Source organism: Acaromyces ingoldii, assembly GCF_003144295.1.
Source record: "Acaromyces ingoldii strain MCA 4198 unplaced genomic scaffold FA10scaffold_1, whole genome shotgun sequence".
Classification (NCBI taxonomy): domain Eukaryota; kingdom Fungi; phylum Basidiomycota; class Exobasidiomycetes; order Exobasidiales; family Cryptobasidiaceae; genus Acaromyces; species Acaromyces ingoldii.
The window spans coordinates 2,546,041-2,569,529 of NW_020290247.1; the positions used below are offsets into that span (position 1 = coordinate 2,546,041).

Below are 23,489 nucleotides of genomic sequence, written 5' to 3' on the forward strand. Positions count from 1 at the left end.
GGAAAGAAGCTCAAAATTAGACTAAAAAGCTTCCGATTTCCGAGCCCCTCGCGTTACTGTCATGCCACTGTTGGTCCCGTATGGCGCTCGTCAAGGAAGTCAAGGAAAGCCAGAGACAGAGCAGGCTGGAGTGTCCCGAATCAGACACTAAGCACATACTTGTCAGAGTAAGAGCAGAAAGAGAAAGAGCAGCATCTCATTTCTTCATCAACAAGGCACAAGTAGCAAAAGAAAATTCTGCTCATTCGACGGTGCTGAACGAGTACTCTGCCCGCCAGTGGTAGGGCCTGTCCTTGCTATAGATTTGGCTCCTGTTCCACGCCGGGTTGTTGATGCCGTCGATGTAGTCCTCCATCTCGACGACGACGCAGCTGTTGTTGTCGTAGATCTCGTCGAGGGTGCCGTCGCCGCCGTGCACCCGCTTCCGGGGCAGGGAGCCCTTGGTTGCCGGCGCAGAGACGCCGGGGCAGCTGTAGATCTGGATCGCATCCTGGTCCGTCTTGACCGACATCTTGATGCCGCTCTCGGGCGACGTCAGCTCAAGCACCGTCTCGTTGCGGTCGTGGGACGACATGACAAAGCACGTGTCGTAGCCCGTGCAATTGGTGCCGCAGACGCCCTCTGTGTCATTGTACTGACTGCCGATGGTGCGCGCCTGGGTAAAGTCGAGCGGGGTGCCCTTGGTGTCAGGGATGGGGCCTGTGGGGATCAGGTGGCCGTCCGTCTTGATGTACTTGTCGGCCCTGGGCATGAAGAGGGTGTGGTTGAGAATCGTCTGGCTCTCATTGTATGCGGCCAGGTTCCAGTAGGTGTGCGAGGAGAGCATGATGGGCGAGTACTTGTCATCGGTCACGTTTGCGTCCATGGCCTGGATCAGCGTCGAGCTGTTCTGCAGCGTGTAGGAGGCCGAGGCGACGACGCTGCCGGGGAAGCCCTGGTTGCCGTCGGCGTCGTGGAGGACAAAAGTGACGGAGCTCGCGTTGAGCTGGGTGATCTCGTAAGGGGAGCGGTCGTAGCCGACGGTGCCGCCGTGCAGCGTGTCGTAATTGTTCTCGTTGAGGGGCGTGTGGTAGGTGGTACCGTTGATCTCAAAGGTGCCGTTCTTGATACGATTCGCGTACCGGCCCACCTGGGGCCCAAAGTTGGGGTGGATCTTGTCCGTCCCGTAGTTGGTCTTGTTGTCAAAACCAAGGACGACATCGCGGAAGACGCCGTTGCGGTCCTTGACCCACAGCTCCGAGACCGAGGCGCCGTATGGCAGGTAGACGGCACGGATCGAGTCGTCGGGCGCCCGCAGCTGGATGGCGTTGTACGGGTAGACGGGCGGCCAGGCCTCGGCACATTCAGCCAGTGTCGTTGGTGCGAGGCGCGCTGGCGACGAAATGTTGCTGCTGTCGCTGCCGTCGGTCGCGGTCACGTTGGGCGCGTCGGCGAGAAAGACGAGCTGGTTGACGGGCGCGGTCACATTGGCCTGCTGGGGCTCGCTAAAGGCGCACGAGTAGGCGCCGACTGTGCCGTTGTTAACGAAGCCAGGCGTCTCCTGGGCGGTTGAGCCTGTGGTGGTGGCCGAAGACGAGTCAGTGGAGGCAGGTTGAGAGGCGGTCGCGCTAGTAGCAGAAGAAGAAGAAAGAGCTGACGAAGAGGAGTCGCTGCTCTGAGCAAGCGACAGCCCAGCGAGGGCGAGGGCGGCCAATGAAGTAAAGGAGCGAGCGAGCATTGGCGGAAAGGAAAGCGAGAACTAGGAAGAGAGAGCGTGTGGGGATGAAGGAACAGTCAGGCAGCCGGAAGGCCCTTGTGTTTTAAGGAGCACCGCCGGCGGGGGGTTTTAGCTTGAGCGAGCTAAAAGCGGGGGGCAGCTTCTAGCCTGCAGGCTAAAGGACCTAGGGCACTAAACGCGTCAGGCACGATTGCAGCACCCGGACAGCAAGCAAGCTGTACGTACTGTACTGTGCACGAGGAGCAGGTCAGCTTGTATATATGTGCCCAGGTACTAGGACTAGCAACGTACTACTACTAGCGGTCCTGCTGAGCGGGTCTTTTTGCCTGTCCCAATGCAGATGCGGGGTTGACATTGGCAGATTGGCGATTAATAGTGCGCGCACGAGAGCCAACAGAGACGATCGCGCAGGATGGCAACGCGCCGAGAATGCCGAGAGCCCTCTTCGGCAATCTCTGTGCAGCTTCGCAAGAGCTCGAGAACGACGTCCATCTTCCTGAGTGCAATACACCGTCTCCGTCACATCAAGCAAGCCGCGCAACACACAATTGCTTGTGCCGCTCTTTCTCTCTCGATGCGCCCCTTTGAAAGATGTTTTGCCCTCAACGTTGCCCATCCCTCCTTCCACATCCCAAGTTGGTGCGCATCGAGTAAACATGTTTTCATCGAGAGGTTGCCTGAGCTCTCTTATGCCCCCATCAACAGTCTTTACGCTCTAGATTAGGGTAGAGAAGAGGTCGGCGAGGAGGAAGACCTTGATTATGTAATTCCAACCTCCTCCACCGAACGGACGCTTGATTCTCTTTTTATCCGCTTAGATATGGCCTCTCCTTGTTTCCACGCTCACTGCCTCAAGCGAGCCTTGACATGCCCGGCGATGAGGACGAGGATGACCGCGGCAGGGCATCGTCGTCTTCATTGCCCCGCCTCCCGCCAGAGATTGTCGAGGAGGTCGTCTCACACCTGTCGGCGGGCACGATCCAGGGCGATGCGGCCAGCGTGAGCGCGCTCCACGCCCTCGCCCTCGTCAACAAGGCCTGCCGCCACTGGGCGCTCCGGACCGAGTACGACGTCGTAGTGCTGCCGCGCCACGTCCGCCAGTTCCGGCAGTGGTACGCCAAGGTCCGTGGGGGGCACCCTCCCTACCAGGCGGCCGGCTATGCGCGCTGCCTCTTTTCGGCCCTCGACGACGTGTCGCGCCTGACGACGACGTCGGCCGGCTGGGAGGCCGAGCTGCTCCGGCTCCTCCACCACCTTGGCCCGCACCTGAACCACCTCTCGCTCTGGCATGCCGAGTCCCGCGCGCTGCTCAGAGACCCGGCCCAGGTCAGGGGCCCGCGCTTCCGGAACCGCGTGTCGATTCGGTCGGTGCAGGACGCCATTGATGCGACGATCAAGCGTCGTCAGCGGGTCGAGAGGAGTCTCGCGCTACAACGAGAGCTGTCGTTGAGCGAGCAGCGAGGTGGTGGCCGGATAGACTGGAGTGCCGTGACGCTCAAGCGAGGCGGTGGTGGTGAGGTGCTCGGCAGCACTGCACCTGGAGGAGCAGCTTCTTCCTCGTCCACCTCGACGACTAGCGAACTGGAAAAGTCAGAGATTGCAGCGGCAAAGGAGCGGGCGAGACAAAAGATGCCCAATTGGCTGAGACTAGAGATCCAGCGTGAGACCGAAAAGGCACAGAAGACGAGGAGCGAGGATCCAAACGAGGCCGACAAGGCCCTCGAGGAGGTGAGGCGGCGGTACAAGGCCCACCTGAGCTTGGACCCGAGGGAGTATGCGCATGAAAAGCGGGCATACATGCGTCTCGATGAAGGACAGAATGGCGGGGACGGGGAAGAGAAAGTTGCGGAGAAGGAAAAGAGCGCTGGACTGCATTCACCATCCTCGTCCTCTTCATCTTTGTCCTTGTCGTCATCCTCGGCTTCAGACGAAGAAGAGCAAGAGGGAAAAGAAGAGAAGAAGGAAGAGGTTGACGAGGAGCACTTCTTTCTGGAGTGGGGCTGCATGCCCAAGAAGTTGAGCTTGTGCGCGGTGCTGCCCCTCTACGAGCACGAGGACCCGCTCAACTTCATGCGCATGCAGATCTTCACGAGGGTCGAGGACCTCGATGTGTGAGTTTGCCTTCAAAAAGCTCGGCTTCCAGCGCCACAGTGGAGGATCGAAGTGCTGACCGCGAGTCTCCGCAGCTTCATCTCTGTTCCAGCCCAGGTGCCCCGGGTATTGGAGCTCTTTTCCTCGCTGGAGGGCTCGCCTATCCGCCGGCTGCGCTTCTCGTCGGTGTATGCGACTCTGGTCATGGCCATTGCGCCATTCTCGAGTGCTGACTTGGACAAGCCGCGCGACGACAAGATCAATCTGTGCACGGGCCTCCAGGCCATTCTCAAGAGCGAGGCTCTCAACTCGACGCTGCAAAACGAATTTACAAATAGGCCCATGGAGAACGTCGGCCTGCTCGAACGGGCCCTGGTTGGTGCAGTCCTGGCTGCCAGCCGAGGGGATCTGGCCTTTGACGAGCGACTGCGTCGTGGAAAGGGTCTCTCTTCGACACTCTTCGTGCCAGAGGGCAGCGGTCATGATGAAGACGCGCGCGCAGAAAAGGTCAGGGTACGGGTCATCCAGGGCAACCAGGCGCACTGGGGCAAGCTCAAGAACCGTAAAGATGACTTTCTCAACCAGGCTCTCGGTGGCCAGGGCGCTTGGGAGAAGCTGGGCATGTGGGATCGATGATGCGAGTAAATCTATAATCTCTCTCTTTTGAAAGCCACAGCAAGGAGCCAAGTGTGCTGAAAATCAGTCCGATTTCATTGGTCGATCTCGCCTTTGGGCTGCACGGCTTACGAATAGATAAGAATTTTTATCCAATCTCTTATCATTTAGTCGACTTTGCTGGCCCTGGACCGACGGGATGTATGGCACGGCGAGTGCCTCGGCCTGAAGATCAGGGACGGCCTGTCCCTTCTCAGATCGCTGGCTCATTCGCTGTCTACTTCCCCTTCTTCTCTCCTCCTTCTTCTACAAATTGCTAAAAGCTTCCTAAAAAGAAGCTGTAATACTACAGCCATGTCGACGACAACCACGGCGACGAGCACGGCCACGTCGCCGCCCGAGGGCATGGCCGAGCTGCGCACCGACCCCATCTTTCTCTCGCAGTTCCTCCGCCTTCCCCTCCAAAAGATCGACACGATCCACCCTTCTCCCTCTGCGCTGCCCGGCAAGCCGAATGCGGCAGCGACGGCGGCGGGCACGGGTACGGTCCCCCCGACGCCGCTGGCGGAGGCACCGCCCCTCGAAGCGCTGCCTCAGGTGAAGCCCTGGCCGGCGTTCCTGGCAGATCTGCAGAAGCGACTGGCGAACCTCGACGAGACCGAGGCGTACCAGCACATTCTGCCGCCTGCTGCCCATCGCGCGGGCGACCTTCCCAAGGCGACGATGCTGCCGACGACGTACCTCTGGCTCATCATTCAGGCCTGGCAGCCATTCAACCGCGTGGTAAGTCCTAGCAAACCCTTGGCCCTCGTCAGACGCATGCAACCTTGGGCTAAACCTAGTCCTTTCTTCTTCTCATGGCGTCTCAGCTCAATCTCGAAGAGGAGGTCTCTGCCGGCGGCCATACAGACAAGGGCGCCCTCCGTGGGCCCTTACAGATCGGCGACCACCTGCCCCAGCACGAGCAGGGCGCCGCTGGCGTCGTCTTACCCCGCCAGGTCATTTTCCGGCCAGACGAGCTCGAGACGGGAAAGGTGCGGGGCTGCATCTTTGTGCGCGAGCCCTGGCTCGTTGATCTGCGCCATCTCTATTCGACGTCGGACGGCTCGGAAGGCACGCCGCTGTCGCATGAGGCGCTCGTGCCGGGCGGAGCGGACGAGGCAGACGCAGCAGGAGGCAAGACGGCCGCGGCTGTCGAGGCGCTGCAGGGTCTTCTGGCCTATATGAAGTCGACAAAGACGACGCATGGGATCTTGACGACGTACGACCACTTCATCTTTGTTCGCACCACCCAAGACTGGTCGACAGTCGAGCTGAGCCCGCCCGTCGGGGCTCAGGACCGCAAGCTGACCGTCTTTGCCGCCCTGTGGCACTGGGCTAGAGACGTGGCCAGCCAGCCATAGTCACCCCTCTCTCTCACCATCTCACCAACCTCCCATACTGTTTCTGGTACAATTTGCGCACACAAGACAATGAATAGCTACAGCATGCCCTTGAGCCAAGCGAGAAACTTCTTTGCGTACTCGGCCTCTGCCGAGCCTGGCGTCTGGCCATCGAGGCCCAGCTCCTCGAGACCGTCTTCTATCCTCTTCTGCTTCAGCCTCTCTTTTCCTTCCTGTTCGAATGTCGTCCGAGGCGCATCGGCGAGGACGTTGTACCTCTTGCCGACCATCCGTCTGGCAATGGCGCCCAGCGGCCCTCGCTCCTCGTCTTCCAGATCGGCAGCGATGATTCTGCCATTCTTGACATGCAGGTGCAGCGTATTGTCGCCGTTGCTGAACAGGCCGCCTTCGCCTTGCTGCTGCAGCTCAATCGAGTGGTGGAACTCGGGCGTCTGTCCCCACATCCACTCCCAGCTCTTGAGCTCCTCCCATCCTTGCCTCAGCTTCTTTTGGCGCCCAATCTCATCCTCCTCGTAGACTTGGACCACATGGAGCGCCTGCGCCTGTGCCTGCTCCTCCTCCGCTTCCACACCTGCGGCCGCCGCATATGTCCGTGCAAACTCGCCCACGAGGCTCTCGACGTAGGATTCATGGGTGAGATGCGCGCGCCGGCTCTCGAATGCCTCGCACAGGTTCACGACGGGGCTCGAGACGCTCTCGACGCCCTTGGAGCGCATCGCGTCCCCGCGTGTGGGCCGCAGGCTGCCTTGAAGCCGGCTCAGGTCCGAGTCCAGCAGCATGGTGCCGTGGTGGTAGGCGCGCTGGCTGATGATCTTGTATGCGCTCCCCGACACCTTTCGCTCCTCCGTCGTCGCCGTCGTCGGTGCACCAGCGATGCCGCCGGGCTGACGGAGCGCAATGCAGACGTCGTTGCGCGCATTGACGTAGGCGCCCCGCCGTCCGTCGCCTGCATCATCGTTGTCGGCGGCGGCACCCGCTTCGCCGCCGCCACGGCGGGACACGAGCGACACGGGCGGCGAGTTGAGCGCCCTGGCGACGAGCTCGGCGTGGAAGCGGCGCGTAAAGTCCTGCCGGGCAATGTGGAACGAGTGGTTGGTGTTTCCCAGGTCCTGTTGCGAGATCCTCCTCTGCATCAGTCAAGTAAAGCAGAGTAGATAGAGAGGCCGGGACATACGTGGTAGACGGCGCCGCCGCCGCTGCGTCGCCGGACCAGCGGCAGGTTCACGAGATTCATCTGGCGCACATCGAGCTCGCGCCAGGGGTTCTGGTTGCGGCCAATGACGACGCAGGGCGCGTTGCGGTAGACGAGGCACACGGGCACATGGGCAGGGCGGGAGCGGAAGAGGAAATCCTCGAGCGAGAGATTGAAGAGCGGGTCAGTCGACTGGGAGATGTAGGCCTGTGTGTGTTCCGATTGAATCGTAAGCAGCAGCCTGAAGAACGGGTGGTTTCTCGTAGTGGCACCCACCTCGGGCTTCACGTCTTGAGAGGGCAGGGCAGAAGAGAACCGCCGCGCCCAGCCGGGCCTCCTCCTCGCAGCGGCGCTACATGCCGGCCGGACGAGGCCAAAGGTCATCAAGGTGTTGGTCTGATGCCGTGTTCCTCTCACTAGCTAGGAAGAAAACAAAAAAGACAAAACGCGTCGTCGCTGCAGGAAGAACGAAGGAAATCTATCTCGATTGATTGGGGGAGAGAGAGAGAGATCATGATCGCTGCCACAGCTGCAGAGCATATCGTACACCTTTTTCTTCTACGATTCCCCGCTCGACCTTTGCCTCGCCTGCTGCCTCGCCGGGCTCGCTGAGAAACCCCTCGAGCTCGTCCTGCGACGTCCTTGTCCAGTCTTGGCCCCGCAGCTCGCCATCGACGAGCTGGCTCTCGTCTCGCTCCTCGTGCGCTTTTTGTGTCTCTGTGCGAAACTCGGGAAAGAAGACGTCGCAATCGTCGTAGGCCGGCGAGGCGATGCGCGTGACCAGCAGCCGGTCCACGACGGCCTTGCTTGCCACCTGCGATGATGATGATGGTGATGCTGCCGGGTACTCGTTCATCGTCTGTCGGTACAGCTGCGCCCCTCCAATGACAAATGTGCGCGCCAGCCGATCGGACCTGAGCGCCGACAGAAAGCCGACGGCCTCTGGCAGGCTCGAAAACAGGTGACTGTCCTCTGCCTCTTTTCTGCATTGGCCAACTCGTCAGAAAAGAGGCTCTTCTTTTTCTGAACCTGTCGGTAGTGCCTCGCGCGACCACTCACATCCCTAGTGCCTCTCTTGCGGACTCGCCTGCTTTGGAGCTGATGACGACGTTGATCCTCCCCTTGAGCGGCCGGAACTTGCCCGGGATGCTCTCCCACGTCTTGCGGCCCATGATGACGGCATTTCTCCATTCTCGCTTGGCCCCCGAAGAAGCGGCTGGCTCGCCGGTGACGGACGTGGCGCGGCGAAAGTGCGCCATCTCCTTTGAGAGGCGCCAGGGCAAGCCGCCGCTGATGCCGATGCCGTTGGCGCGCGTCATGGCGGCAATGAGCGTCAGTGAGAGCTGCTTGTGCTGCTGCTGCGGTGGTCGCGCCATGTCGCTGTCCTCTCCCATTGCTCTTTTGGAATTGCCTGGTGTTGCAGTGGATCAGAACGCGTCTGCGCTTTCCTGCAAGAACGCGGCAGAATCGCGCCCCGATGGTGTTGCTTGCCGTATGTGCGTGGAGGAAAATGTCAATTTCGCACTCTCGACATCATTCGGGAGAAAAAAAAGAAAAAAAGAAAAAAAGAAAAAAGGTTTAGCTCCCTAGTGGAGACAACGAGATGAGATGATCCCCACGCCCGATACGTCGCACGTCGGCAAGGAGCCAGCGTACCGCAGCGTGTACGAGCCGGCGGAAGACACGTTTGCGCTCCTCGATGCGCTCGAGGCGGACGCAGAGCGGATCCGCGCGCGCGCGCCGCGGCTGTGCGTCGAAATTGGGTGCGTGGGAGAAGAGATATCTGCGTGACACAGGACGTGAGAAGCTGACGTGAGAACGAGACGAGGGCAGCTGTGGCAGCGGCGTCGTCTCGGCATTCTTCCAGGCCGTGCTCGATGGCGAGGCTTCACCATCGGCCGTGAAGAGAGGAGGGACGTCGGGCTGCCTCGTTGTCGCGCTCGACCAAAACGAGTCGGCGCTGCGCTGCACAGCGGAGACGGCCGCGCGCAACAGCTCGCGCAGCAGCAGCAGCCGCCTCATTGAGCCCGTGCGGTCCAACATGCTCTCTGCGCTGCACAGCCGCTTGGCGCAGAAGGCGAGCATAGACGTGCTCCTCTTCAACCCGCCGTATGTGCCCACGACGGACGAGGAGGAGGCGCAGGCCCAGTCCCAGCGCGGCATCGCCAGCAGCTGGGCCGGCGGCGTGCTGGGCACCAGGCTCGTCGATGAGCTCGTCTCGCCCGATTCCGCTGACACAAAGGGCAAGAGCCTGCTCGAAGAGGTGCTTGCCCCCGGCGGCCTCTTCTACCTCGTCGCCATTGCCCAAAACAACCCAGAGGGGCTCGTCGACCGGCTCAAGCAGTCGTCGCTGCTCGACGCTGAAATCGTGCTCAAGAGGAGGGCAGGCCGCGAGCATCTCTTTATCATCCGGGCCACCAAGATCGGCACTTGACCTGGAACAGAGCTCTGTAGAATTGTTCGTACTGTATGGTACTGTATGGTAGAGAAGAGAGAAGAGACTTGCTTGCGACAACAAAGTGGAAGGAGGGGGCCAAGGCGATGAGATGATGATGCAGAGTGACCGATGCCTTACTTTACTTGGAAGTAGAGGCCGGCTTGCTCGAGCGGTTGCGCTTTCGGCGGCTGCGAGAAGAAGGACGGGAGTCATCACCAGTGTCAGCCATGCTTCACTACCCTTTATAAGCGCATGTTCTAGACCCACTTCTTCTTCTTTTTGCTCCCACCCGGGCTCGTTCCCACGCCTTCCTCGCTCGTCGCAGAGCCGATGCTCGCTGACCGACTCCTAGTGTGGCCATTGTCGACATTCAAAAGAGTCGACTGGGTGCCCTTCTGCTCGGGAGTGTCGGCGCCCTTGGCCGGCGACGGCTGTGGCGGGCCGCCCGTGACAGAAGAGACCGACGATCCGGTCACAGACGAGGGCGTCCTGCGCACGAGGCTGGCAATGCGCTGGCGGATGCCCTTGGTGGGCGTGTCGGTGCCTGAGCCCTCACCTCCCGCTGCACTTGCGCTGCTCTGTCCGCGCGAGTGTCCGCGAGAGCGAAGAGGCGTCGTTGCCGTCACTGATGGCGGCGCAGACTTGTCCTGCTGTTGCTGCTGCTGCTGCTGCTGCTGCTGGGAAGCAATTGGGAAGGCAACGGGTGCCTTGCCCTTGTCGTCGGGTGCTTCCTCGCCCGCCTCGCCATTGTTCTTGACGAGCTCCTTGGCCACCTGGCCAACCTCGCCCTCGGCATCGGCATCGACTGCCACCTCCTTCTGCACCACACCCGTCTCGGTACCCGCATCGTTGGGTGCTCGTGCTCCTGCCTCGGCCGCTGCCTGCAGTGCTGCGGGCTCCTCAGTGGCCGAAGACGACTTGAGGTCGAGCTCCTCCCTTTGACCGAGGCTCTGTTCGCGCTGCGCAGTCTGAGCTGCGCCTTGGCCTGGACTCAGCAGAAGCTCCTTGGGCGAGGTGGGCGAGCCGCCAGAAGCCAGGCGCGCGGGCGGGATGATGCCCAGCAGGCCCGCCTCAGCCTTTGGCGGTGGCGAGGCGGGCGCCTTGCCCTTGTCATCATCGCCGTCTGCCTCGGTGTCGGCCTCCTCGACCTCCTTGGCGGCCGCCTTGGCCTCTTCTTCCGTCTTGATCTGCTGCATCCACATGCTGTGGTAGATGCCCTCCTTGGCAATGAGGTCCTTGTGGCTACCATTCTCGACGACTTTGCCCTCCTGCAGCACCACGATGCGGTCAGAGTTGACAATGGTGCTCAGCCGATGGGCAATCGTCAACGACGTCCGGCCTTGCATGATGGTGCCCAGGGCCGTCTGGAGAAGCTTCTCCGTGTGCGAGTCGAGCGCCGATGTCGCTTCGTCGAGCAACAGCAGCCGTGGATTCTTGAGAAAGGTCCGTGCCAGGGCCACGCGCTGCTTCTCGCCGCCAGACAGCTTGACGCCTCGCTCGCCCACAATCGTGTTCATGCCCTCGGGGAACGCCTGGATCCGGTCCCAGATCTGAGCGGCGCGCGCAGCTGCTTCGACGGCGTCCTCTGACGCATTCACATCGCCATAGAGGATGTTCTGGTAGATGCTCGTGTTGAACAGGCTCGGCTCCTGTGGAACGATGCCAATGGCCTTGCGAAGGCTGGCCTGCTTGACCTTGGAAATGTCCTGGCCATCGATGAAGATCTGGCCGCTCTGAATGTCGTAGAAGCGGTAGAGCAGGCGCATGACCGACGACTTGCCCGCACCGCTCTCGCCCACGAGGGCGGCACTTTCGTCCGCCTTGATGGTAAAGGACAGGCCCTTGAGCGCCTCAACCTTGTCATCGTAGCTAAAGTGCACGTCTCGAAACTCAATGATGCCATCGGTGACGACGAGGTCCTTTGCTCCCGGCACATCCTTGACGTCCGACTCCTCTTCGAGAAGGCTCATGAGCTTGTCCGTATCGACGAGGTTCTGCATCAGGACGCGGTGCAGTGTGCCCAGGAAGCCGAGGGGCACATAGACCTGCTGGAGGTAGGTGATAAAGACGACAAAGTCGGACGCAGTCGCCTTGCCGCTCGTCACTCGGTAGCCGACGGCAAGGCAGGTGACGAGGGTGCCAATCGAGATGATCGAAGTCTGGACGAGGTTGAGGAAGTTGAGAGAGGCCGTCACCCGGTAGTCTGCCTGCTGGTAGTCGAGGAGCGCGTCTCGGTAGCGGTCCAGCTCGTAGGGCTCGTTGGAGTGCACCTTGACAAGGTCGTAGTTGATGAGCACGTCGGCGTGGATGGCGCGAGAGATTGAGTCTTTGTTGTTGGCCTGGCGGCGTAGCGTCGTCCGCCAGGTGGTGAGCTTGATCGAGACGTAGGTGTAGAGGTACATAACGCAGAAGATGGTCACGCCTACGCCCCAGCCAAAGCTCCTGCCGAGAAAGACCATGGCGACGGCAATGTCAACGAAGATGGGCACCACGTTGAAGATGAGGTACTGGAAAAAGGTCGAGATGACGGCGCCACGGTCGAGGATGCGCAGAATCTCGCCCGTCTTGCGACGGGTGTGGAAGGCCATGGAGAGATGGAGGAGGTGGTCAAAGGCCATCAGACTGAGACTGCGGTCGCTGAACTGTTCGATAGGGAGCCAAGCCAGGGCCTGGAGGACAGATAGGATACCGCCGGATCCCTGGAGGAGCTTGAGACCGACATAGAGGGCTATATGCCACCAGGGCGCCTCGCCGTTTCCGAGGTCGTCGACGATCTTGCCCAGCGTCAAGGGCACAAAGAGGTTGACAAAGCGGCCCAGAAGCAGGAGCACGACGCAGAAGAGGGCGAGAAGCCGGAGATGGAGGCTCTGAGAGGGCCACAGGTAAGGGAAGAGGATCTTGACGCGCTTGAAGAAGACGGTAAACGTCGGAGGCGGCGGCTGCGCAGCGACCGAGAGGCCCATGGATGCGTTGGCCGCATTTGCATTGGGAGATCGCGTGCCTGAAGTTCCTCCATTGTTTGCCTTGCTGGGCGTCGAGGTGCCTCCAGTCGCGCCATAGTGTCCAGACGAGGGACCGGCGGCACCGGCAGCGGCGGCCGAAGAGGGATGCAGGAGGCTCGTCGTCTCGCTGCTACCGGCAGCCTGTTGCCGCCGCTGCGCATTGACCTCGGAGGCACGCAAGAAGTGCGTCTGATCCCAGCCAAGGGCCAGGACGAGGAGCGGATACAGAAGAAAGACTCTTGTGGCAATGAGGACCAGCTGGGCCAAGGTCCACGGCGAGGCATCCTTTGGCAGCGTCTCGATGTGTCGGGCGCCGAGGCAGAGGACAAGAATGGCAACATCGGTGCCGAAGCCGATGAGGACAGAGTAGCCGGCCTTGCCGCGGCCGTATTTCCCTCGCCCTTGGGTGCTCTCCTCGTGGGCACAGGCAACGACAACGGTGGACCAGGCGACGAGGCCGATGATGGCTTGGAGGTCGACAGCCTGCCATCGAGCCAGCGTCGGCGTCCAAGTCTTGGGTGGGAGGACAGCGCGGAGAACAACGAGAGTGCCCGAAAAGAGGTAGGTGAAAGCGACGAGGAGGAGGCCGATGAAAGTCAGAAGCCTCCTTCGTGACCGGACAGGCACGATGACTGGTGTCGGCTCAGGTACGCCGTTCCCATTCGCGTCGGCCGCCGAGGCAGCCGTTGCGGGCGGAAGGGGAAGCGCAGAGGCGGATCGGCTTCCAGTCAGAGGCCGATGCTGGAAGCGAGAGTAGGCACCACCAATTGTCACGGGGTCGGGCGCAAAGGCATACTGTATCGCCGACAGCAGCGGCTTGCCAAAGACGGACACAAGGACGACGAGCAGCACAGCGCTCGGCTGGAGGATCCGGAGCAGGCGCAGGGCCAAGACGACGGCCGCCGACGGGACATCGCCAACCTGTGCTAGCATCTTGAGAGAAAACACGGTCCTCAGGACGCGCTCTTGCTGCACGGTTTGGTTGATGTTTGTGGAAGTAGTAGTAGTGGTAGTAGCAAGCTGCAGCAGGGGCTCGACGTCGTGGCCCACTAAACTTACTTAGCCTGAGACGCGTCTGTCTGCCTGTTCAGCCCTGTCGCAACCTTCCTTTCCTTTGCATCGCTCTTCCTTCTTTAACTCATTCAAGCACGCTCACTTTGCGCATCTCTCGACGGCACAGACTGTCGCTTTGCACACTTGATCGGGTTGCTTCGGAGGGTGGATAAACCACTCACCCACACCGTACCGCTGCCAATGGCTGGACCAGGTCCTGGAGCGTATGGGCCCCGCCATGCCGGTTCGCCCGGCAACGACGGCCAATTCCTCCATCATCCCCACCAACAGCCGCATCCACAGCAGGCACAGCCCTCGACGCGCGGCAGGAAGCGCAAGAACCAGGCTGGTGGGCATGGGCGCGCCAATGCTCCTTACGGAGCAGACGCTGCAGCCTACGGACAGCATGCATCCCACTACCAACAGCAGCAGCAGCAGCACCCCTACCAGAGACCGCCGAATCCCATGCTGCCCCCCCAGCCATTGAGCACCGGCATGGGTTTTGGCCTTTCTGTAGACGACGAGGCGACCGACTTTGTCATGGATGATCTCGACCGGCTCACTTCGCGCGACGTGGCCATTGCAAGGTACAAGCGCCATCATGATCTTCTCGGCCGCATCTTTGACGCTCGCAGGATCGGTAGGTATTTGATCTCGGACATCAAGTCTGATGTTGGCTCTGCTGATGCTGATCCTTCCTTTCTGTGGATAGACTCGCTTGTTCCCCCTCCCTCCCCGTACGCCTCGATGAATGAGGAGGAGCTCAAGGCACGCTTGGCTAGCATCGCATCGGAGACAGAGGAGCTGACGGCTTCGCACGCCGCTCGCATCAAGCGTATCCGCGCCTCTTTCCAGAAGGGCGCCTCTGCTTCACCCAGCGAAGAAGACCACGAGACAGGAGAAGGAGACGAGCAACAACGGCCCAGCAAAGGCGCCGTCATTGGCGTCGGCTACGTCCGTGCAGAGACACCCGAGGATGTCCGCAAAGTGTTGCCGAAGCCTGCTCCCCCACCAGCGCCGCCGCCGGCACCCGCGCAGCAGCCTGCCACGAGCACGCCTGCGACGCAGCCACAGCCACAACCACAACAACAAGAACAACAACAAGAACAACATCAGCAGCAGCAGCAGCAGCAGCAGCAGCAGCAGCAGCAGCAGAGTCAGGGCCAGGCAGAAGAACAGACTCTGCCTCCTTCGTCGACCGTGGACAACAGCAGCCAAAACCAGGAGGCGACCCTCAGCTCAGACGCAGTCATGTCGAGCAGCTCAGCCCTCCCCGCTCCGGTGTCGGCGCCTGACGCTGTGGCAGCAACGGCCATGGACATCGATCAGGATGCTGCCGGAGCTGGCGAAGATGGGGAAGAAGAGAGCCAAGAGGAGGAGGATGCAGCGGACGACGATGACGACGACAATGAGGCAGAGGAGGGCGATGGAGATGCAGAAGCCGAGGGAGATGAAGACGGCGAGGCCGAGGGAGAAGGCGAGGATGGCGATGGAGACGGGGAAGGAGACGACGATGCCGACGCCGACGCCGATGAGGAGGGAGGAGCAGACGAACCGCAGGCTCAGGATGCCATCGCTGCTCCTGTTGTCCCAGCTACTGCAGCAGCAGTGGATGCGCAGGTTGCGGTCGAGGAAGATCCTGCCTTGGCCAATATTGAGATGGCACAAGCCATTGACACTGCTGCTCAGGAGGCTCCAGTGATGGCCACTTTGGATGAGCCGGCCGCAGCAGCAGCTGCTGCTGATGCTGATGCCGTGCCAGCCTCGGACCCCACCGTCCTCGAAGAGACCCCTGTCGTGGAAGCACCGCCGCCGTCGGAAGCCGCGGCGCCCGCTGCTGCATTGGTGGCGGAGACTGAGCCGACAGAAGAGGCTGAAGACGCTCCACCAGAGGCAGAGGGAGAGGGCGTTGAAGAAACACAAGGAGCATGAGGAACCCTTTGTCGACGGCAATGTATAAAAGATGGTCAGGAATTAAGAACTAGATGTATGCCCTTGTACACGCCAAGAGAGCAGAGTCCGTCTGATCTTCACTTGTGTGGTCTGGGCAGAGATGAGAGACGTTGGCGGCGCGAGCAAGAGCGCAAAGGTATCGAGGCAGATCTTTTCGTCATTTCTAGGGGGGATGCCACTTCCCTTACAGTTGAAGCCAGGGAGAGAGAACGAACAATTACAGCTCTTCGTGTGCATGGCCCTTCTTTGGCTTCTCTTCATTCTCCTCTTTCTTTTTCGGCTCCTCCTCTGCTGGCTTGTCTTCCTTGGCCGGCGGGGGAGGTGTCTTGCTCTTCTTTGGCGGCCTAGTCTTTGGGATCCTCCTCTTGAGCATCCGCGCCATTGTATCCCTGGCCTTCTTTGCCCTCCGGTCAATGTCGTCGCTCTTGATGGCCACGTCGTCGTCCTTGGACCGTTTCGCCTGCTCCTTTTCACCATCCTGGAACCACGTCAGGTCCTTGTCGAGCTGCGTCTGGAAGCCATCGAGCTCGGCAAGCGAGTACTTGCTCGCAACGCCCTCCTCGAGCGCCTTTGTCAGGTTCGTTCGCGCCTCTTGCAGGAACTCCCTGGCCTCGGCCTGGGCGCGCGTGAAGCGGTCGAGGCTTCCCTGCCGCGTGCCCTGTTCTCGCATGCGCTTCTCAATGGGCTGGATCAGCGATTCGAGCGAGGCCCGCTTCAGCTTCAGGCTGCTCGTGTCGGCCTCCTCCGCCTGCGAGGCAAGCCAGTCAGAGAGCTCCGAGGCCTTTGCCGTGATGGCCTCGCGCTCCGACGCCTTGCTCGATTCAATGAAGCGCGTCTCGTGCACAATGTCCCTGGCGCGGTAGATGTAGGCCTCGAGGACATTTTGGGCCTCTTCGCGCGCCGCCTTGCGACGGGCCTCGACATCGGCCACATACAGCCTGTCCGACGCAGCCTTGAGCTCGGCCCCAGACATGGGCCGCACGCTGCCCCTGGGAATGGAGCGAGCCAGCAGCCGGATCGACCGGTCGGTGGGGAGCGACTTTTTGTTCTTCTTCTTGACGTCCTTCTTCTCGCTCTTCTCCGATGTCTCGTCTCCTTCGGCGCCCTTCTTCGTGTCAGCAGCTCCCTCGGCGGCCGCGTCTGCATCCTCGGTGGTAGCTGCTGCGTCGGCACCTTCGGCAGCCTCGTCGTCGTCGTCGTCGTCGACATCATCCGCGACGGCGTTGCTTCCCACGTTGAAGAAGGACTTCAACGCGCCTGCAATCCCCCCGGGCTTCTGCTTGACGTGCATGAATGCGCTTTCGACGGCGTACACGCCCAGAGGTCGGCTGGTAATGGTGACATTGACGCTGATATCGACCTGGTCGATCTCGCCCCGCTCCTTGAGGCCGGCGAGGTGGTTATTGATCTCCTGGATCTCAACGTCGTACAGCCGGTGCTCAAATGTGTCGAGCTTGGCCTGGGGAATGGCGGCGTCGTAGTCGATCTGGAAGCCAAAGTTGGACGTCGTGTCCGTGTAGTTGCGAACCACCTGCGTTGTCTCGAAGCTTCCTCCCGGGAAAATAACGTCGGGCTTCTTGCCCTCTTCCGTGAGCACGACAGGGTACGGGTTGCCATCGTGAGCACGAATCGTCTTCATCCGGAACTGTGGGTTGAACGAGGCGCCGTAGAAGGCCGCGCCCATGACAGCAGCCTCGTCAGCGTTGACGTTCTGCGCGATCTTGGCATCGGGGACGCCCGCTTCCCTCAGAGCAGCCTGCACCAGTGGCACGCGAGTCGTTCCACCGACGTAGATGACCGAGTCAATGTCGCTGATCGTCAGCTTGGCCTCCTTGAGTGCGTCCGTGGCCGGCTGGCCGAACCTGGAACGAAGACCGGCCTTGTCGGCCAGCGACTCGAACTCGTCTCTCGTCACTTTGGCTCGGAAGTCGATGTCGTCAGCGAGGCCTTCGACGTTGCTCGATGCGTCGGCGTTGGCACTGAGGATGTGCTTGACCCGGTTGGCCTCCTTCAACAGGCGAGCCATGGCGCGAGGCTGTTCCTTGACCGGCTTAGCCAGCTTCGAGCCGTGCTGCGTCTGGAAAAGGCCGGCCAGATGGTCGCGCAGGAGAACGTCCAGGGCGAGACCAGACGCTTGCCTGTCCCAGCCAGCACTGAGGACCTGGATGACGGTGGCTTCCTTCTGGGTCGAGCCAATCGACAAGATCGAGTCGGCCTGGACCTGCTTGGTGCTGAACTCGACGAGTGTCGCCCTCGTCGAACCCGCACCGCTGTCGAAGAAGAGGTGCCTCTCGGGCTTGGTGAATTGCCGCGTCAAGGCAAAGTTGACGGCAGCAGCAGCGCCATCCGAGACGAGCTTGGGCCGGAGGCCAGCGACGGAGGCAGCATCGAAGAGCGCCTGTCTTTCGGCGGCAGTGTAGAAGATGGGCGTGGTGATGACGACGTCGAGTCCACCAAATGTGCCAACCGAGCCTGGGAATGTCCGGATCACCTCCTCACCGGCAGTCTCCTCTGCGAGCGTCCTCGCGTGGCTGAGCTGCATGCCGACAAGCTCCTCAACAGTGTACTCGTCGGAACCCTCTTTGTTGATCGTGTAGTCCGTCTCCCTCTTCACTGAGACGCTGCTTCGGTTGACGCTGGGGATGAGCTGCGATCCCAGCAGCTCCGACTGCCGCAAACGGGCCTGGTCATCGACCGACTCGATGCTCCTACCAAGGAGCAGCTTAGCGCCCAGGAAGGTGTCGCCTGGGTATCGCGTTGCCAGGTTGGCAGCGTCGCTGCCGTACAGACGCTCCTGCATTTTCCACGCCACAGCCGACGGAATCTTCCTCTTTGAGTCTCTCGACAGGACCACATCAAAGGGCAGTCCGGGCTTGACCAGGGACACCTTCATCGATTCTGTCCCGTAGTCGATGCCGACAACGCCCATAGACGTAACGAAAGAAGCGCAGAGAAGCCCGACGAGGGCGGCGAGCATCATGGCCGCCGTATGTCGTCTCGCCATCTTGAGCTGTTTTTGCGAAGGTCTAGCTAGTCCAGAGAGACAAGAGCGAAGTGGAAGATCTTGACTAGCCTTGTCCTTGGTCGTAGCCTTCCACGTAACGGCTTGGCTCGCGTGGGAAGCTTAAATTTGCCCGACTCCCGAGGACGGCGTCCCTTGAACAACACCAATGCCTGTGGAGGAAGGCCATCACCACCCTCGTCAGTCGCTCGACAATGGCGACGGGGATTACCTCACTGTCGTCCTCGACGGATTCGGAAGCTTCATACCTCACAGCTCCGCAGGCATCATCGGATGGCGCCGGCAATGCAAGCTCGGAGGCTGGAACTTCCAGCTCCAGCTCTTTGCATCCTCGGCCATCTGCCACTCCCCATCGAATCCTTCTGCCCGCCAACGAAGATATTCCCAAGGATTTTGTGCGATGGAATTCGGTAGCTTACGATTGGACAAAAGAATTGTCCGAGCATCGTATCAGAAATGAAGAGCACCCGTCGATGCCGCTGCCCAGCTCGAAGGACTTGGCCGTGCTTGGAAGTACGCTTCGTATGAAGATGTGGCTGCCCAGCTACGCTGACCCAAACAAGCCAAAGCCCAGGACCAGGGGAAAGGGAAGAGGAGGGGAGAACGACCGACAGGGAACAGTTCAGCTGCCAAACATCAAGGCGATTGTTGACACAAATAGCCCAGAGGACGTTGCAGCGGCAATGTCTGCCATGAACAATGAATTCAGCCGGTCCAAGAGTCCTTTCTACTCCGAGGTCAGCTATCTGGACCAATGTTCCGGCAAAGAGGTCTCTCTGGGCGGAATTGAGGTGTATGTGGCCGTTGTTGGACGGGATGGCCAGAAAGCCATTCTCCTTCCCAAAGCACACGTCACGATGCACGTTAACAAGCTCTACGTGCACAAGAAGACGGAAACAATCATTCCCGTACCAAGGGGCCGTAGGGGTATCAACGCTCGACTGGTGTACGAGGATGGTGCCGAGGAACAAGGGAAGGAAACGGTCCAAAATTTGGAGCGCTTTGTGCTCGAATCGCAACAGCAGCTGAGGTGAGTCTGGGCAGAGACCGCCGTCATTGGTCACACTGACACCTACGAACCCGACAGGAAACTCGAGAATCAGGTCAGGCAGCATAATAGCGAAATAAAGAGGGCCAAGGACTTGAAGCAGTGGCGCAGCGACTACGAAGATGTCCGACAGCTCTGGCTACGTTCGACGAGCACAGGGCCCGTCGCCCACTTCCTCGCCATCGATACCGAGTGTTGGGATCAAGATACCCGTGACAAGGACATCATCATCGAGGTTGGCTGGAGCCTGATCGTCCCTCGGACCGGAGGATTTCAGCAGAACACCACGCACTTTCTTGTCCAGGAGTCCTACGAGGACAACTTGCGCAACGGTAAATACGTGCCAGACAATCGCATGCGTTTCCTCTTTGGAGATGAGAGCAGTATCGATGTCGACACGGCAGGCCACGCTTCGCCGTGGAATTCGTGTACCCGCATCGCTGGCCTCCTCGAACTCGGCGCGGAGCTGTCGAAGGTGATTGAAGATCTGCGCGAGCGTGGCCCTGTCTACATTGTCTTCCATTGCGCGGGGGGCGGTGAGTCTTTCCACTTCTTCGAGTGACGGAAAGTGATGGACTGACATTTTTGCAAACAGACCTTGGTGTGCTAGAATCGTTACAGGTGAACAGCACCCACTGGACTTTCGCTGTCTCTGAGGAAGTTAGCGAGCGAAACGACGGTATCAACGACACTGACAGCAACGGTCACGAAGACGACGCCGAAAGCTCCAGCACTTCGTCCAGTGCTCTCGGCCCAACTGTGGCGAACCTGGTCCAGCCAGCCTTGCGCACAGAGACGGCCGATGGTCGCCCGCTTCACGCGGTCCGCGTCATTGACACGCAGGCGCTTTTTGCGGCCCTTCAGGTTGGTGACAAAATGAAACAGATCGGACTCAAGAACCTCTGCCTGATCCTTGGCGTCAATGGATCGCGAATCGAGGCCACGCACAATGCCGCAAACGATGCGCACTACACCGCTTTGGCTCTCGCAGAGATGGCGAGCGGCCCACCGTTGGAGGAGATGAGGGAGAGGCTGCAAAGCACGTTGCCGAGCCAGCTCAGCACTTCCAAGGCAGACAAGCGACAAGAGCGCAAGCTCGAAGAGGCCAACGACCCGCAGAAGAGGATCGACAGGAAGGAGAAGAAGAAGAAGGAAAAGGAGGAAAGGAACACGAGAGGAGGATACACCAAAGGTCGTTTCCAACCGCCCACCACTTGGGGATGAAATCTTCTTTTCTGCCGATGAAGATCTGAATGTCGACTGGATCGACCCATTGTTATTGTTCTTTACATATCATGTTGTAGCACTATTCATGCAAGACTACTCCTTAGAATACATCAGGGACAGATGCCCAGCGGAAAGGCAGGGTGAAGGCGATCGCAGTAAGACGAATGCGGCCCTCTTCCAGCCCTTCGCCTTCTCCGAATTGTTCATCACTTCTTCCCCTTCTTCTTTGGCTTTGCCTCCTCCTGGATTGTTCCAGCGCCCCTCTTTTTGTTTGAGGATGCAGGCGCCGCTGTTGCCGATCCATTCTTTTGACCCTTTTTCTTGCTCGCAGCCTGTGCGTCAGCGTCCTCGGATGCCTCCCCGTCTTCGACGCAGACTGGGCACTGCCATTCGCCCTCTGGCACGGCATCCAACGGCGGGTCGAGGCACTGGAGGTGGTACGGGTGCTCGCATCGTTCGCACTCGAGCAGCACGTCCTTATCGTCGTCGCCCGTCTTTGACTTTTCCGACTGGCAGACCTGGCACACGTCTGACGACTCGACGAGCTCGGGGAAGCGCGGCAATTCGGCATAGTTGTCGCCAAGGTTGCGCGCAATGTAGTACGTTGTGTTCTGACCCGCAGCCAGGTCGATGATGCTGATTCCATCGAGCGTCTCGCAGCGCTGAGGCTTTGTCGCGCTTCGAGGCTTGTCAACACCGAGACCCAGCTCGCCGTAGGTCGCATTCTGACCCCAGCAGATGTTCATCGTCGCCTCGTGTGGGCCGCGGGCGGTCGCCTCCTCGTCAGCGGTACAGATGAGCGTGACGCCTCCGAGGGCGGCGCGTTGCATCTTGCATCCCATCAGGTCGGGAAGGTATTTGAACGTCATGAAGCCCTGGCCGGCGCCACCGTCGCCCGACGTCTTCCACTTGCCTGCGAGCCAGTACATTCTCTGGCGATCGATGACGACGGTATTGGTGGGTCCGGCAATAACCTGCTCTGCCCGTGTCAATTGATTGTCCCTGTTGAGGTGAGCTCATTAGTGAGAGGTGCCGTTCAATTCTGAAATAGGGGTGCTAGCCTCTCACCTAGCAAATTGAGGGACGAGCGTGGGCGTCAACATGTCCGTTTGCTGACCCAAGCCCAGTCTGCCATATCCTCCGAAACCCCACACATAGCAGAATCCCTCCTCATCCATACTGAATCGCTCCTCAGCCTGTGAGCGTTTTGTCATCGAGAAAAAGTTTAAGACCGAGACTCACGCAATGGCGTGCTGCTGTCCACACGAGATCTGGACAATCTTCTTGTCCGAGATGGCACGAACGAGGATGGGCTCGGTGAAGGTGTTGAATGCCAGCTTGTTGCTTGTGACAAAGTGCTCTCCCGTCTTTCCATTGCCCATCTGACCCTTTTCGGAAGATCCCATGGCATAGACTGTCGTCACTTGTCAGAACTTGATGGCTTTCTTTCCCTGTAGATAACTCTCCTCACCTTTTCCAGAAGCTGTGAGGACGAGGCTGAAGGTAACGCCCGCACCGGCCTGGACAACGGGGTCCTTTTCCTTGATGAACGGCGCCCCTTCAATTTTACGAAAGCCCTGCAAGTCGATTGTGTCTGCATTTCCACACTGGCCCAAGGCATTTGCACCAGCAGCATACGCTTGCCCGCCTCGGGTGACGAGGATGGTGTGGTTGCGTCCACACGCAACGTGCACGATTTCACCGTCGGGGCCTCTGGGGAGCTCGGGCGTGAAATGTCGGCTCCGTAGCAGCTTGACGGGGACGGAGATGACAGGCCCGGTGGTGCCCTTTGGCTCGCCTGCGTCGGCTTGGATGGGCACCCCGCACTGCCCGTGTTCGTTTCGACCGAGGACAAAGGCCTCGCCGCGCGTGTTGATGAAGACTGCGTGGCACGCGGAGTGACCACTGAACACCCTCTTCATCTTCTGGTTGGCCACATCTCTCAAGATATGCGGGTCTGGCAGGTCGGGTCTGCAAAATCCGAGTCAATCTAACTTGTTCCACCGATGAAGCGAGGGTGGATGAATGCTCACGCATCAGGCGATGCCACCTTCCCGCCAGGTGGCTTTCGTCCCAAGTTCCGCCAGTCGGTACCTCCGGCAATGACGACTGTTTGACAAGATTGTCAGAGAGCAAGCAGTGGAGCCTGAAAGTGAAAGTAGGGACTTACCCCGGCCCCAGTCCGGCAGCGTGTCGTTCTGGCTCATCTTCGTCTTCGAAACGCGTACCAATGTCGTTCGACCGTGGCGCGAACCTCGTACGCCTGCACAGATAAATTGGGCCCGAGCGCGTCTTCTTTGCAGCTAGATCGCAAGTGGATCCCCCGTTTCGCAATGGAGGGCGCGCTACTACTTATTGTCCAAAGTGGTCGCCCCGTCTTTTCTTTTCGTCGCCTCTGGTTCGCGCGAGCGTGTCGTGTGGGCGTGTTTTTCAGTCCAGTGCCTAACGTTGCGAGGGGCGGAGAAAACACGTCCGTCCTTTTTTCTGTTCTTGGCCACGTGTGCTAAGAGCAACGCGCACGGACTTGCTCCGCTGATCGGGCTTCCATCTTTCTTCAGCCCCGCCTCTTGTGTGCACGGGGAGAGGGAGGAATCAGTGAGAGAGAGCTCCTGTCGAGCGCAGGAAGCTCTTCTTCAAGGATGGCGTCTTTCACCACGAGTGCCAGCTTGTTGAAGATAGCTCCGGAACCTCGGCCGTCCTAAGTCAGTAGTAGCCTCGGTCCGACTCCC

The 23,489-nt window shown here is 60.0% G+C and overlaps 11 protein-coding genes across 11 annotated transcripts; 5 read left to right on the top strand and 6 right to left on the bottom strand.

The window, feature by feature from the left end:
* Positions 1-192: 192 nt before the first annotated feature.
* On the bottom strand, positions 193-1,808 carry FA10DRAFT_264244 (galactose mutarotase-like protein). Its single transcript, XM_025520571.1, has one exon. It carries the CDS (start codon positions 1,715-1,717, stop codon positions 242-244), a length of 1,476 nt encoding a protein of 491 aa, XP_025380812.1. The 5' UTR covers positions 1,718-1,808; the 3' UTR covers positions 193-241.
* A 775-nt stretch (positions 1,809-2,583) lies between these two features.
* On the top strand, positions 2,584-4,580 carry FA10DRAFT_298984 (hypothetical protein; the record flags this gene model as incomplete). The annotated part of the gene is made up of 2 exons (XM_025524672.1): positions 2,584-3,828; positions 3,904-4,580. Coding segments are annotated over 2 exons (1,786 nt in total), but the record flags the coding sequence as incomplete, so codon positions are not given.
* Positions 4,581-4,614: 34 nt separating this feature from the next.
* Positions 4,615-5,826, top strand: FA10DRAFT_298985 (hypothetical protein; the record flags this gene model as incomplete). The annotated part of the gene is made up of 2 exons (XM_025524673.1): positions 4,615-5,206; positions 5,293-5,826. The coding sequence occupies exons 1-2, from the start codon at positions 4,778-4,780 to the stop codon at positions 5,824-5,826; spliced, it is 963 nt and encodes a 320-aa protein (XP_025380814.1). The 5' UTR covers positions 4,615-4,777.
* Positions 5,827-5,864: 38 nt separating this feature from the next.
* FA10DRAFT_27543 (hypothetical protein) lies at positions 5,865-7,475 on the bottom strand. Its single transcript, XM_025523267.1, has 3 exons — positions 7,295-7,475; positions 7,001-7,225; positions 5,865-6,935 (listed from the first exon to the last, which is right to left on the bottom strand). The coding sequence occupies exons 1-3, from the start codon at positions 7,400-7,402 to the stop codon at positions 5,904-5,906; spliced, it is 1,365 nt and encodes a 454-aa protein (XP_025380815.1). The 5' UTR covers positions 7,403-7,475; the 3' UTR covers positions 5,865-5,903.
* Positions 7,476-7,983: 508 nt separating this feature from the next.
* FA10DRAFT_264247 (hypothetical protein) lies at positions 7,984-8,525 on the bottom strand. Its single transcript, XM_025520572.1, has one exon. It carries the CDS (start codon positions 8,392-8,394, stop codon positions 8,074-8,076), a length of 321 nt encoding a protein of 106 aa, XP_025380816.1. The 5' UTR covers positions 8,395-8,525; the 3' UTR covers positions 7,984-8,073.
* A 21-nt stretch (positions 8,526-8,546) lies between these two features.
* On the top strand, positions 8,547-9,541 carry FA10DRAFT_298988 (hypothetical protein). Its single transcript, XM_025524674.1, has 2 exons — positions 8,547-8,781; positions 8,852-9,541. Exons 1-2 carry the CDS (start codon positions 8,627-8,629, stop codon positions 9,450-9,452), a joined length of 756 nt encoding a protein of 251 aa, XP_025380817.1. The 5' UTR covers positions 8,547-8,626; the 3' UTR covers positions 9,453-9,541.
* On the bottom strand, positions 9,451-13,482 carry FA10DRAFT_237131 (hypothetical protein). Its single transcript, XM_025519097.1, has 2 exons — positions 9,723-13,482; positions 9,451-9,643 (listed from the first exon to the last, which is right to left on the bottom strand). The coding sequence occupies exons 1-2, from the start codon at positions 13,388-13,390 to the stop codon at positions 9,595-9,597; spliced, it is 3,717 nt and encodes a 1,238-aa protein (XP_025380818.1). The 5' UTR covers positions 13,391-13,482; the 3' UTR covers positions 9,451-9,594.
* A 95-nt stretch (positions 13,483-13,577) lies between these two features.
* FA10DRAFT_264250 (hypothetical protein) lies at positions 13,578-15,506 on the top strand. Its single transcript, XM_025520573.1, has 2 exons — positions 13,578-14,150; positions 14,223-15,506. The coding sequence occupies exons 1-2, from the start codon at positions 13,712-13,714 to the stop codon at positions 15,440-15,442; spliced, it is 1,659 nt and encodes a 552-aa protein (XP_025380819.1). The 5' UTR covers positions 13,578-13,711; the 3' UTR covers positions 15,443-15,506.
* FA10DRAFT_264251 (actin-like ATPase domain-containing protein) lies at positions 15,297-18,513 on the bottom strand. Its single transcript, XM_025520574.1, has one exon. The coding sequence runs from the start codon at positions 18,465-18,467 to the stop codon at positions 15,681-15,683; it is 2,787 nt and encodes a 928-aa protein (XP_025380820.1). The 5' UTR covers positions 18,468-18,513; the 3' UTR covers positions 15,297-15,680.
* A 655-nt stretch (positions 18,514-19,168) lies between these two features.
* Positions 19,169-20,557, top strand: FA10DRAFT_257875 (hypothetical protein; the record flags this gene model as incomplete). The annotated part of the gene is made up of 4 exons (XM_025519876.1): positions 19,169-19,515; positions 19,573-20,069; positions 20,129-20,397; positions 20,525-20,557. The coding sequence occupies 4 exons, from the start codon at positions 19,169-19,171 to the stop codon at positions 20,555-20,557; spliced, it is 1,146 nt and encodes a 381-aa protein (XP_025380821.1).
* A 227-nt stretch (positions 20,558-20,784) lies between these two features.
* FA10DRAFT_264253 (RCC1/BLIP-II) lies at positions 20,785-23,419 on the bottom strand. The gene is made up of 6 exons (XM_025520575.1): positions 22,931-23,419; positions 22,794-22,869; positions 22,232-22,731; positions 22,003-22,174; positions 21,829-21,939; positions 20,785-21,762 (listed from the first exon to the last, which is right to left on the bottom strand). The coding sequence occupies exons 1-6, from the start codon at positions 22,965-22,967 to the stop codon at positions 20,967-20,969; spliced, it is 1,692 nt and encodes a 563-aa protein (XP_025380822.1). The 5' UTR covers positions 22,968-23,419; the 3' UTR covers positions 20,785-20,966.
* Between the last annotated feature and the right edge of the window lie 70 nt (positions 23,420-23,489).

Bases quoted from the DNA above. Each gene is read 5' to 3' on its own strand.
- FA10DRAFT_264247 (XM_025520572.1), bottom strand. From the start codon at position 8,394: ATGGCGCGACCACCGCAGCAGCAGCACAAGCAGCTCTCACTGACGCTC.
- FA10DRAFT_264251 (XM_025520574.1), bottom strand. From the start codon at position 18,467: ATGGCGAGACGACATACGGCGGCCATGATGCTCGCCGCCCTCGTCGGG.
- FA10DRAFT_298988 (XM_025524674.1), top strand. From the start codon at position 8,627: ATGATCCCCACGCCCGATACGTCGCACGTCGGCAAGGAGCCAGCGTAC. The intron at 8,782-8,851 runs GTGCGTGGGAGA...AGACGAGGGCAG, and splicing joins CGGCTGTGCGTCGAAATTGG to CTGTGGCAGCGGCGTCGTCT.
- FA10DRAFT_264253 (XM_025520575.1), bottom strand. From the start codon at position 22,967: ATGAGCCAGAACGACACGCTGCCGGACTGGGGCCGGG. The intron at 22,732-22,793 runs GTGAGCATTCAT...CGGATTTTGCAG, and splicing joins AAGGTGGCATCGCCTGATGC to ACCCGACCTGCCAGACCCGC. The intron at 22,175-22,231 runs GTGAGGAGAGTT...AAGTGACGACAG, and splicing joins CCTCACAGCTTCTGGAAAAG to TCTATGCCATGGGATCTTCC.
- FA10DRAFT_237131 (XM_025519097.1), bottom strand. From the start codon at position 13,390: ATGCTAGCACAGGTTGGCGATGTCCCGTCGGCGGCCGTCGTCTTGGCC. The intron at 9,644-9,722 runs GTGGGTCTAGAA...TTCTTCTCGCAG, and splicing joins GGGAGCAAAAAGAAGAAGAA to CCGCCGAAAGCGCAACCGCT.
- FA10DRAFT_27543 (XM_025523267.1), bottom strand. From the start codon at position 7,402: ATGACCTTTGGCCTCGTCCGGCCGGCATGTAGCGCCGCTGCGAGGAGG. The intron at 7,226-7,294 runs GTGGGTGCCACT...GAACACACACAG, and splicing joins CTCAAGACGTGAAGCCCGAG to GCCTACATCTCCCAGTCGAC. The intron at 6,936-7,000 runs GTATGTCCCGGC...ATCTCGCAACAG, and splicing joins GCGGCGGCGCCGTCTACCAC to GACCTGGGAAACACCAACCA.
- FA10DRAFT_264250 (XM_025520573.1), top strand. From the start codon at position 13,712: ATGGCTGGACCAGGTCCTGGAGCGTATGGGCCCCGCCATGCCGGTTCG. The intron at 14,151-14,222 runs GTAGGTATTTGA...TTCTGTGGATAG, and splicing joins CTTTGACGCTCGCAGGATCG to ACTCGCTTGTTCCCCCTCCC.
- FA10DRAFT_264244 (XM_025520571.1), bottom strand. From the start codon at position 1,717: ATGCTCGCTCGCTCCTTTACTTCATTGGCCGCCCTCGCCCTCGCTGGG.